The sequence below is a fragment of the Aegilops tauschii genome, chromosome 7 (genome assembly GCF_002575655.3).
Source record: "Aegilops tauschii subsp. strangulata cultivar AL8/78 chromosome 7, Aet v6.0, whole genome shotgun sequence".
Classification (NCBI taxonomy): domain Eukaryota; kingdom Viridiplantae; phylum Streptophyta; class Magnoliopsida; order Poales; family Poaceae; genus Aegilops; species Aegilops tauschii.
Window position 1 is genome coordinate 585397313 of NC_053041.3, and position 13118 is coordinate 585410430.

The window sequence follows — 13118 nt, forward strand, 5'->3', positions numbered from 1 at the left end:
TTTATATATATACTTCCAGGTTTGAACAGATGTGAAAGGCACCAGGGAATAAACGGTATTGGAGATGGGATCTTCTTTTCTGCCGATTTTATATGCAGCTCATAATTTTTTTTTATAATTACTTCCCCACATTATTTAGACTAGTTCAGGTAGTTCATCTGATACAATACTGAGGATACAGTCTGGGAGAGCTAAATCCCACGAAACCAAAACAGTATTACATAAACCAAACCGAGCTAATTCATGGGCCGCCTTATTCACGCTCTTCCGGACCCATGTAGCCTTGAAATCTCCCAAATTCCTCGCCATCGTCTTGATCTCTTATACAATAATGCCCACTGTCGACAGGTTTCTTTCTTTTTCATTCAGCATCCTAGCCACCACCAGGCAGTCAGTTTTCACATGCAGTTTTGGGATGTCTTGCTGTAGCGCCATTTGCACCGCTCTTCTGCATGCCAACAGCTCAGTGGTCTCTGCCTGCGAAATCCCAGGAAGGAAAACAGATGCCGCACCTCTAAATGCGCCCAACTCGTCCCTGAAAACAACACCCGCACCTCCGTCCTGTCCCGACCGAGAAGTAGCCCCGTCGACGTTTGCTTTAAGCCAGCCAGTCGCCGGTGGTTCCCATATCGCATGTTGAGTTGTTCTTGATGAAGTTTCCTCCCGAGCACGCACCCTCTTCCATTCGTCCATCAACGCTGCAACCCGCCTCGCCACCGAGTCCGCCTCTTCAATGCGTTTTCCATCCCTTGTGTCATTCCTTGCCATCCACAGGGCGTATAGACCATGGATCATCGCAGCCTTGTCATCATCGGATGCCTCGGACATCCACTGGAGCAGCCACGATGCAAGCGAGCTCTGGGTGCAGAACAACCGAGGTGGGGTCGCCACCCTCGCACCCAATACCGAACTCAACTCTTTCCAGAAGCATATGGAATGATAGCGGCCCCAAAACCTGTGATGCACCATTTCTTCGCGCCCGCACGCCGGACAGAAAACACCTGGTTTGATTTTCCTCCGGAGTAGCTCAGAGCCCACCGCTAGGCTGTTCCTAATCAGCCGCCATATGTGAATGAGTGCCTTGCCCGGTGCATTTGTACTCCACAGCGCCAGCCAGCCTCGATGTGTTGCTACCGAAGAGGACGAGCCGGGCTGTCCCGATCTCGCCCGCTTCTTTTCCATACCCAGGTGGTATGCTGACTTGACCGAAAAATGACCGTTCTTTGTAAAGTTCCAAGCAAGTGTATCTTCTGTTCCCGCACCCCCAACACAAATTTGCAGAATATCATGAACGTCTCCCGCTGAGAACATCGCCTCCAGCTTGGGGCGATCCCATCCCGAAGCATCTGCGTTGAGGAGATCGCTCACTCGCGTGATTCCTGGCACAAAAACTTGGCCCAGCGGCCGAAGGCTACCTTTGCGTGGTATCTAGCTATCATGATGGATGTGAATACTCGAGCCGTCCCCCACTCTCCATATAAGTCCCTCAAGCAACAAGTCCCTGCCAAACAAAATGCTTTTGAAGGTGTAGGAAGCACCACTCGGACATGTTGCATTGAGGATAGTCCCATCAGCAAAATAGCATGCCTTGAGGACTCGTGCACACAGCGAAGAGGGGACAAGCATAATTCTCCACGCTTGCTTTCCAGTAACGCTTGATTAAAAACCTCCATATCCCGAAAACCCATGCCACCCTCACGTTTGCTCGCACACATTTTCTGCCAAGCGATCCAGTGTACCTTTTTTTCACCGTTAGCTTCACCCCACCAAAAGTTAGAAGAGATAGATGTCAGGTTCCCGCACAATTTCTTGGTGAGTTGGAAGCAACTCATGTTGAAAGTTGGGGTAGACTGGAGCCCCGATTTAACCAGCACCTCACGAGCTTTCTTGGATAAACCTTGGCCCTTCCATCCCGTGATCTTTCCGTTAGCACTCTCCCTAGCATATTTGAAAGTACCTTCTTTGGACTTGCCCACTGCGGTAGGCAGACCCAAATATTTCTTACTCAGTGCTTCCCAATTGATTCCGATGGCCGCCTTGAGCTGCTCTTTGCTCTCCTCCGTACTCCCCTTCCCAAAAAATATGGCCGACTTTTGCAGTACTAGTATATGTGTAGCATATGGCGTGTCAACACGACCACAGCTCAGATCTCCCGTTTTCATTTCCGCAGGATGTACGTACTTGTTGGCGAGTCAACCACATTACCGTACCAATAGGCGAGGCAGCATTCACTCTCCAAAGACTTGAATGCAAACCGGCACATGGGCGCCGGCGATCTCCAAGCTCCTCCTCCGGTCCGAGTCCAAGAAGAAAGGACACCGCCTAGCTAGCTGGGATTTACTGTATGACGAGCTGTGAGGCGACGGGGGGTTGACGACGACCTGCGTCGCGCTGCATGCATGCATGCATAGAGCTTGAGTGGCATAAAGAGCAGGGGCAGGGCAAGCCATGTGCACGCAGAGGAGGGAGGCAGGGTGTGAAGGCCACGGACGTTGCCTGCCCCGACCGGCGAGCGACGACCGAGAAAGGCAGAGGCGACGACCGCGACGCTCGCCCTCGACCGGACCCGGACAACCGTTGCCATCAACCGCGCGGATGCGCCACCGCGTGGCGTCGCCGCGGCACACGTAGTCACGTAGTTCGATCGGCCGTGCGCTCTGGCTGGCGCCTGCCGCTGCCAGGCACGGCATGAATTCCTCCTAGCCTCATCTTGTTCAGGTGAACAGTGAACCAGCAGGCAGCAACGAAGAGATTTTTATTTGCTGGTGGGTGTGATGGGGGAGCAGAAGGGCAGCGACGAGTGGGCGATGGATTCTGCTGCTGCGATCGATCGAGAAACAGAGAGTGTAGCACGGGCAGGCGACACAGGCTGGACGGTTCGCGAGCTATCCCTGGTGTCGCCGGAAAAGGCATTTTTTCGTATTTTTCCTACCAGGCTCCAGGTAGCATTTTACTTTTTTTGTTTTTTTGCGGGGTAGCATTTTACTTATTTTCATGAAAAACTTTATTTTTTACATTTAAAAAATTACAGGGAAAATATGTGCATATGCGTATACATGTATAGTATCTATGCATGAATTTTCGTCAAAAAGGATAATTTCATATGAGTGCACACAAAGAGACATATACACCTATCTGAAGGAGCTTATATTTTTTCCGTGTGAAAGATTATCCTTTCATTTACCAGAAAAAGAGGAAGAATTAGTAGGGGAGTTCTGAAAAAGAGAGAGAGAATGAATCTCCTTATTTATAGGGAACAAGACGTGTGACTTCCTCAAATGAAACGAATATGGCTTTCGTGATAAGGCAAAAAAACATGGGGCTTATATATTCTTTTCTATTTGGACCAATATTTGACTTTATGTGTAGCCTACAAATGATTAAATTACTACATGGAACTTGACATGTATGTGAAAATAAGTATTTGTATTAACCGGAAATTTTTATTTTAAAAAACTTTAAAATAGTTTTCCCAAGCAACACATGCACACATCTGCCAGACTTCTTAGGGCATGTACAATGGTTGATAAAGGTAGTCTTATCTTAAGTCTTGCATGTAATTTAGAGATGACAAAATATTTTGTCTACAACGGGTTATCTCCTAGCCTTATCTTCAATAACTAGTCATTCCTAAAAACATGGTAAGACATATTATGTTAAGAGATCATCTCTTGTCTTTTCTTAAATAAGAGAAGACAACTCTTTTCTTATAAATTCTCTCTCCTCCACCTCATCACTTATTCTATGTTGCACTGTTAAGATAGCATCATTGTACATGCCGTTACTCATGGAATCCACTGAAGCGTCAGATCGGTGGTCCCTGCCGAAAACAAAGGGTTGGATCGGTGGGCGCACTCCCACGTTAATTTTTTTAAGAAATGATATTCTTACGTAAGGATTCTACAAACATAAGATTACATACTAGTTCATTTTATGCCAGTTGGATAAAATCATGGAAGCGGTTATAGATGGGAACACACTTGTACGTAGAGATTTTGTACAAACTTTACGTAACAATAGCATTTTCGATTTTTTTTCAAAAAATAGTTTCTTAGAAATATATTTAAGAAATTAGATATCAAATAGATAATTAAATATATTTGAAGATATTTGTCTTTTATTTTCAAATATTTTTCTTGTATTTATAATGGTCGTTCTGTATTTTCTATTTCATTTTTTTCTAATTAATCAAAACGTTATATCATCTATTTTTAAAATGCATGTACATTTTTTTTTGAAATGGTCATCCGGCACTACTAGGAAAAAGCTAATTAGTGGCGCACCTGTTTTGGCCATTAATAGCGCACTACAGGTGCGCCACTATCATCACGCCATTAGTAACTAATACTAATGGTGCATCCCTGGTGCGCTATTAGTATACCAGACAATAGTGGCGCATCAGGGAGTGCGCCATTAGTATGTCAAACGGTGCGCCATTACTATGCCTTCCAGGGGGACATATTTACCTTGTGCTCTGGGTTACTAATGGCGCACTATTAGATAGTGCGACACTAGTGTGTTTATTGCAGTGCGCCACTAAAGTTCTGTGTGGTGCGCCACTAGTATGAATATTAGATTTTTTTCCTTTCTGATATTTGCACAGGTTACAAAATATATTACTGCACAGAATATAGACAGCACAACATATAAATAGCAGATTTATCGAATACAATAAAAGAATAGTCTCCGAATACAATTCATCATATTAGTCTCCGAATTCAAAAGACCGAACAAAGTTAGAACATTACAAGTCTCGAGACCGCGAGTAGCGAGTTTGTCTTCACATTACAAGTCGATATCGATCATCTAAACTACCATCACAAAGAAGAGAGCTGCGGTCATCACGATTAGCATAATCGCGATGAAACTGGTCTTCATCCGGTTCCTCCTCCGCTCCCTCCTCTCTCCCGCTAGATAGCGCGCGTATCTAGCTTCCGCCTCCGTCCTAGTGGTGTACCCTTTGTAACTGTTACCGCTGAAACGGTGAACCTATCTCCGACACTCCTCCCAGTCGTCGTAGACTCCGGGAACCTTACCCTTGTACACGACATACAACGGCATCTCTATGCACTAGCCAAACAAAACGTTAGTAGCAATTCACAGACAATACATAAGCAATATATAAGTATGCAACAAAAGGATCGGAAGAGAAAAGCAAGACATTAATAGCACGATTCATGGTCCTACTAATAAATAGCATCGATTACATATAAGTTGAGCGACTGTCCAAACCAAAGAGACATACAAATCCATTAAAGTTTAATTACAACATGAGCTAATCGATATTTCAGAACTACATAGCATCACTACTTTCGACTCGACTCAGGGACCGGAGCGTGGATGAAGCCGCCTTCTGTCGTGATGGTCATGAAATCGCGGGCGTTGTCAGCCTGCATTTGTAGCGTTGTTTCCATCTCACTGTTGGATGGTTGATATCTGAGGTAGAACTGCCCCGAGGTACGAAGGACATCTTGATGGATGATTTCCGCGAACTCCGACTGGATGCGAAAGAATTCTTGTCTGGTGTCCGCGTCCTGGATTGCCGACAAGCGTGCGGCCCAATCTTTGAGATTATTTGGTAGCAGAAGGTGATTATGGTCCCGTACGATCGCCCGCATGTGATGGAGGGCGTAGTAGGCATCCTTCTGACCGCCAGGCGGCTGCTTGACGCTGGGGAACGTCGTATTGTGGGTGAACACGTGATTGTCGTACCTACGAACTGGCCTGCTGAAGGTGCCTCCAGATGTGGTGTAGCCGGGGAGAACATCATCAAGAACTTTCTTGATATTTGTGTAGTCTTTCTTCGACTGACGGTCCGAGTCGAAATACGTGGCCATGGAATATTTCGGGCTTAAGAGGATGAGTGTGTAATGTGTGTCACTGCACAAAACACGGAATGTTAGAAAAAAAGAACGATCGAAATCTAAGAAATCATATGTTATGGGGCGGTGAGGGGATGACTTACTCAGGAAAGCAAGGCACGAGGAAATTATCCTTATCTGGGTTTGCCAGAATGACGCCTTCGAGGTATGAACTCGCGACTTGCCGGTCCCCAGCGCTGCCCAAGATCTTGGCACGCATGTAGAAGGGGTCGACTATCACAATGTCCGGGGTCTTGTCTCTAATGATCCGCATCTCCATACTCAGCGAAAATAGCCGAACGAAGATGTAGTGCAGCGGATGAAGGTTAAACATAGCGAAGATGTCATCAAACCGCAAGACGATTGTATCCCCGATGGCGCTATCCACAAAGCCCTTGTCCTCTGGCACCTTGGCAACGAAAACCGGGTATGCCACATCATTCTCGGAGAGACGCCGCTTCTCCAAAGAAAGAACACTGTCTTGCAGACTCCGCATAGCACCGGTTGCAGCATTGAGGAGATTAGTCGGTAGCATCGGCCTACCCGCCACATGCACCCTCCTCGAGATATCCTTAGGTGAAGGTGGCCCGTCTTGAGCACGGATCGTACTCGGTGCCGGCTGGCTCGCACCCTTGTTAACCTTTCTTTTCCGTCCCTTCTTCTTCTACTGTAATGGGATCGAGTTCTGCTCAAAGACCGCCTTCTTGAGCGTGTTGGGGCTGATAATATTTCGCACCTCGGCTATCTGAGGCTCGGTGAAGGCAGCAGCTGGAGGCGTCTCCTGAGAACTGAATGCCAGACGACGCCTGTTGCAATTGGGTTTCTCCGCGGTACCAGCTAGCTCGTCTTTTGCAGGGTTGGGTTCTTGAGAAGGAGGCCCCTAGATTTCGGCACCGTACCCATGTTCGTTGAAGTACTTATCGACGTTGGTAAATGTACCGTCGTCGTCGTCCGGATCCTGTGCCATATGCTTGTCCGGATCCTGTGCCATATGCATGTTCGGCATGTCCGGTAGCGTTGCGGGGGTCTTGCCATGGCTTGGCGCCGGCATGACTGGCGGTGTTGTCTGTGGGGTGGTGTCCCCCGCCCCCAAACGAATCTGGCTCTTCGGCCAAAGCATGGGCCAGCTTATGCAGGCACTGAGGGTCATCACATCATCTACGTCGGCCCCATGGGGTCGATACGGAGGTAATATCTCGTCGAAGCCCGGCAGCACCCGAACCAGTTGAACCCTATAAATGGTGGGTGGCATCTGATTACCGTGGAACACGCGGCTGCCCGGTTGAACGATTCTGCCCTTGGCGACATCGACCAACTCGTTGTTCACGAAGTGCAGGAGACTGCACGGAACGTCGGCGGCGCCCTGCGAAAACATGTAGGGCGTCAGGGATGCCCAGTCAAAGGAAAGGAGATGAAGTCATCGGCCGAGAGGCTTAATTAGTTACCGTGATGGCGTCGAGCTCGGCTAATGTCGAGGCACCGCCAACAGCGGGCGTGCAATTGACGGAGGGGCCACTTGCTGCCGAGGTGCCGGCCGGCGTATTCTTCCCACACCCGGGTGCATTAAGCTGCAATGCCGGCGCCGCCGCGGGAGACACCAATGCCGCCTCCACCGGAGACACCAATGGCGCCGCCGGCGCGTTGCGCGAGTTGCTGCCTGTGAAGCTGGGAATCGGGGGCGACCCTGTTGGCCACCCGCCATCCACGCCTGCAGCCCAGAAACCAAGGTAGGTATAATGGCGGTGATCGTCGCTCCCAGTTGGTCTCACACCTGCTCTTCGACCATCTCCGGAATCCGCGCCACTTGTGCCTTGAGTTGTTGAACCTCGCGCTCCTGGATTTCCGAGCTGGTCTTTCTCTCCTTTCGCCCAGCGGTATAGTACTCCGACCATTTCGTGGACAAGCCTTTGCCGCCACACGACCAGCTGACAACGGCTTACTGAGCTTATCCTTGTTTTTCATTACGTTCAACGCCCTATTTAAAGGGGTGTCGAAAGGGGAGCTCTGAGACGACCCCGCGCAACTTCTTTCAGTGTCCTACGGAAGGAATGTGAACCATTTAGAAATTTGGCTTCATTAATTAGAATGCAACCATATGGAGCTAATTACGCGGGGGTGTATTCCTTACCAGAACACGCTCAAGCGCCTTGGTCTTCGGATCCGTGGTAAGCTCCTTGGTTACCGGGTCAATCTTGTACCGGGCCCTGACACAGTTCCTGGTCTGCTTGTCACGGTATTTCTCGAAGAGGGGCGGTTGGCCTTGCTCGGCACGCTCCGCGTCCTCCTTGTCCCATATAGGTTCCGCCACTCTGTAACCGTCGGGACCGAGTTTGTGGACCCCTAAGTTCAAGTCCCGCATATCTTTCCCCCACTGACTTGATTCCGCAGAAGCGTTGCTCTCGCACTTGATCTTGAACTCCCGGTAGTCATCTTCGCTGATCGAAGAATTTTTCTCCTTGATCTTCTCATAACTATCACCGTTTTCAATCATGCTCTTCACCGTGGCTCTCCAAGTAGCCAGGGCCGTGCTCATCTTCGTGAGGGCGGCACTGTTCACTTTATTCCCTGAGAGGTGTGTGTTTCCGAAGTCACCGGGGAACTTGTATCGTTCGTGCAGCTTCGTGAAGAGGAGGTTGCGCAAATTCCCTCGGTCACGATGCCTTAGGTTCTCGGTGTTGATCGAGACGGTGCTACGGAGAATGCACCCGAGCTGTCCCGCGTACCCCTTGACTATTTCTTTGGGCGCCGTGGGATGCCCCTCAGAGGACACTTCAGTAAATTCCTACTTGACGGTGCCGAGCACGTTCGGGCGCCGGTCCTTCCGTTGCCTCTTCGGTTGGCTGTCATCTGTGCGTGCGCTGCCACAGTGGTGGCATCCTCGGCGGCACCATTAGTGGTGTCATCCCCGACGCCACTAGGGTTTCTGTAGTCAGGATCGGTGTCTTCCGCGGCGTCCTCATAGCGGTGAGGTTCTTCCTCCATCTCCTGGGACAGCTCCCAGAATGCCTTGCCCGAACCGCCGGCCTCATCGTTGTGGGCCATGTTTCGCTCTAAATAGGAAAAAAGTTTGGTCAAAAAGTTTGTTATTGTCAAGGAACAAGATCATGGTCTCATCATTTAGGGTTTGTCGACACCGAGGCATCCTAAAAGCTAAGCTTTTATCATTTAGGGTTTGTCGACGCCGAGGCACCCTAAAAGCCTAAGCTTTCATCATTTAGGTTTTTATCGACACCGAGGCAGCCTAAAAGCCAAGGTTTTATCATTTAGGGTTTGTCGACGCTGAGGCACCCTAAATGCTCAGTTAATTTTTCATCATTTAGGGTTTATCGATGCCGAGGCACCCTAGGTTGACTGATATATATGGGTATCTTCTAATAATATACCCTATCAAGAAAAGGGAAGGAGAATTCTAAGTTGGGCCTAATCACTTGGCTCTATTGCCACCTATGGTTTAAAGCAGCAAGAATAACGGGGCAGTTAATCCTACTTAATTAAGTACTAAGATACCCCGGCCCATGCATTAGTCGCAAGTACCCCATATGTCCTATTTTTAGCAAAGTCATGCTAAAATTCACGGAAAATTTTAGCATGATCTTTGCTGAAAATAGGACATATGGAGTACCCGAATTTGCCGGAACGGAAGTTAATCGACATTCCGACAAACTCAAGGGCCTCTCGGGGTACAGCGGCAGCATCACAAGTTGACAAAATTCCCAAGTAGTACAGCAGCAGCATCACAAGTAGTACCAATGAACATATAGTCCAGCACATTCTGAATTTGTTTGTCAAAGTGTTAGTAAGCATCACCCCCACAATGTGCATCCCTTGATTCCCTTCTCACCAGCAAACCACACTAATGCTCTAACTACTGTACATAATTCATTCACCATGATCACATTTTCTTTTCTTTATACAGAAGCCTTTCACTATAACTGTCTGATCCTAGCAAAGACATGCATGACACATAACCACTCCCACCAAACCTGCAGAAGTGCAATAACTGAAAAAGCTGAAGTTCTCAGCATGAAGAATCACACAACACAGCACCTGCATTATGATGATACATTAGGATCTTCATAGGAGCATACAACAATGCAGGCAAAAAGAAGGAACTTAATTTCGATAGTTATTTGACCAAGTTGTGTTATAAAATGCGGACCGAGTATCACAGAGCAAACATGATACTACCACAAAACCTATAGTTCTTGCAAAAGTGGAAGAAAAGTATGGGAGGCAAAGCAAGTTGATTGATCACAATATGATATATAAAATTATCAACTGCAGACCTGAATGCATGCAATTCGGACTTTCCCAAGCAGTGATGGTAACTGAAAGTATAACAACTAAAAACTCTGCTCTACTGTATGTGTCCAATAGTGCCATCATAACAGAACTTGGAAAACTTTTCCCAAGGAATGAGAGAAACTGAAAGTAGCAAGTAAAAACTCTGCTCATCATAACAGAGCTTGGAAAATTTATAGGTCATTTCATACTACATTCGATTAAAAACAGATGCAGGAAGAGAAGAGAAGATAAAGAGAAGAGAGCAAGTCCTACTCCTCTTATCCTCTACTCCTCTTGTCCTACACTAAACTAATACAACCAAACAAATTAATTGAAGAAAAACTACTGAAACTATAGAAGCACTACAGTCAGATTACACAAAAGTACTGATGCAAGCAGTACAGTACACAAAACTTGCAAACTTACAAGCACTACTGCAACTTAATTAAGCTACTGGAGTAAGTGAATCAACTACACTTAATTAAGCTACTGGAGTAAGTAACTCCATGGAGTACTCACTGGAGTACAGCTAAATTTTCAGGAGTACTTCTCGAGCATAAGCAACAGCTGACAACTTTCATACTCCAATGAGCAGTGGGTACACAATTCATAGTTTGTACAACACAATTCATACTTACTATTAGTTTGTACAACTACTGTATAATATATGAGTATGTGTGAAGAACTGCCACTTAATATAGGAGTAGTAGAAAAAGAAAAAGAAAAAAGCTGCCTTGCAGCATAATGCTCCATCCATATATAAGGACCACTAATCATTTACTCTACTTAATTACCCAGATTGGTTAGTTGATGATGAGAGAATTATATATAAATGCATCCATCCATCATCATTCAATTCAATTAAAGAGGATGACAATGTCTCAAGATATCATCATGCATGATCTGCTCTGGTCAGGTCTGGTGTACTTAAGCCCCAGTTAGCGGAGAGCGTTTGGTTTTAGTTCAACTGACTGACTGACTGAATTCAGCTGAACTAGCTTGACTAGCTTTACAGGCAGGCAGAGGCAGATACAGTAACTAGAACATGCCACTGTCTGTCTCTGTCACCTCTTCTTCTACTACTACTACACTACACTAGTTGTACTACGTAGTTGGCAGTAGACCGACAGACAGACTCTGCACTTCACTGCATGCCAGTATCAATTAAAAGTAGCGGGAAAAAAAGATGCACCGACAAATCAGAATGCAAGAAAAATATGCACAAGTAATCCTCTTGAACTTGAAGCCAGTTTCAGATGGGTAATTAAGTAGAGTAAATTAAGTGGCAGTTCTTCATACATACTCCTATATTATACAGTAGCAAGCATCACATGTTTCAGATGGTTTTCTAGCAAGTATTTTCCAGAAAAGTGGATTGGTGGCACACAATTGCTGCACTTGGTCGATCTACCAAGCATTATCAGCATGGATACCATTAAGACATGAACAGAAACTCTTGGATAACAAACAAGAACAGCCAAATTAGTTGGGATCCGGCTTAGATTAGATAAGCAAGAAGGAGAAGGGGACGAACTGGGGTAACTGCGATGTCCTGCGGTGGTTGAGGAGTTGGATCCGGCAGCGGAGCCCAAGGGGGGTCGTCGGAATGGCGCCTGTGGCAGTGCCGGAGACGAGGAACTGGGGAAGGGAAGGGAAGGGAAATCCGGTGAGACGGCAGCAGGGAGCGAACGGAAGGAGAGGAAAGGCGGATCCTTTAGTACCTGGCTTGCTCGGAGCCGAACAGGAAACCCTGGCCCTGGTGGCGCGGCGACGGCGACGGCGAGGAGGCGGGGCGAGAAGGAGACGAAGCGAAGCAGCTTGTTGCGGCGGGGGCGGGGGGTCGTCGGCGGCGAGGTGGAGCGGGGGAGGGTGCGGGGGGAAGGGGGGATGGGGAGAGGGAGGCGGCGGGGGCGGCGGCGCACGTAGGGGCGGCGGCGCGCAGTGGGGGGGGGGGCTGAGAGAGATGTGAGATTGGGGATCGGGGATTGGGGATTTTAGTCGGGGGAGGGATAGCATTAGTAACTTTTTTTTGGATAGCAATGGCGCACCAGCTAGCGGTGCGCCATTAGTAAATTTCTTTGGATAGCAATGGCGCACCACCCATTAGTAATTTGTTTTGGATTTTTTGTTGCATTAATTTGTGAATTGGTAAAACATTTATGAATATGAAAAAATATCATCAAATTTGAAAAAATATTCATGAATTCAAAAAGTGGCCATGAAATTTAAGCAGGAAAAGGAACACTGCAAAATAAAATACAATAATAAATATAAATATAAATTTGTATATCAATGGCGCACCTCATTCGGGTGCGCCATAAATACCTTAATAGCAATGGCGCACCCTCCCCTGGTGCGCCATTACTAACTGTTTTTATTTATTTTTAGTTGCATCTAATAGTTTTTTAGAAAATGACGATCAAATTTGAAAACATTTATGAATGTGGAAAAATATCATCAGATTTCAAAACATTTCTGAAAAAATATGAATATGAAAACATTTATGAATATGAAAAAATATCATCAAATTTGTTATTTGAATTTTTTTTGGATTTTTAGTTGCATCTAATAATTTTTTAGAAAACATTTATGAATATGAAAAAATATCATCAGATTTCAAAATATTCATGAATTCAAAAAGTGCCGCCCATTTCCATATGTCGAAATACAATCGAGAAATGAAGACTACGATTTAAATACAATCAATCTTAGCTAGCTATATTTTCACAATCTTCTTGCCCTTCTTTTTCGCAAATGGAGTTCTTCTGTTAAACGGGCGTCCTTTAGGTAGGGTGGTCCTGCTTCTTCTTGTGGTGTATGACACTTCATCGTCGCCGTCATGTTCCATCTTCGGGTCGCCGTACTTGTCGAAGTCTTGCTCATTGGCGACTCCATCCATTCCGATGATCTTCCTTTTGCCTCTCCTCACGACAACACGACTGGGCTTTGACGGGTCGGTAATGAAGAAGCATT

The 13118-nt window shown here is 46.7% G+C and overlaps 1 protein-coding gene across 1 annotated transcript; it reads right to left on the reverse strand.

The window, feature by feature from the left end:
• Window positions 1–321: 321 nt before the first annotated feature.
• Window positions 322–828, reverse strand: LOC141027442 (uncharacterized). Its single transcript, XM_073504473.1, has one exon. The coding sequence runs from the start codon at window positions 826–828 to the stop codon at window positions 322–324; it is 507 nt and encodes a 168-aa protein (XP_073360574.1).
• Window positions 829–13118: the final 12290 nt, after the last annotated feature.

Bases quoted from the DNA above. Each gene is read 5' to 3' on its own strand.
- LOC141027442 (XM_073504473.1), bottom strand. From the start codon at position 828: ATGTCCGAGGCATCCGATGATGACAAGGCTGCGATGATCCATGGTCTA.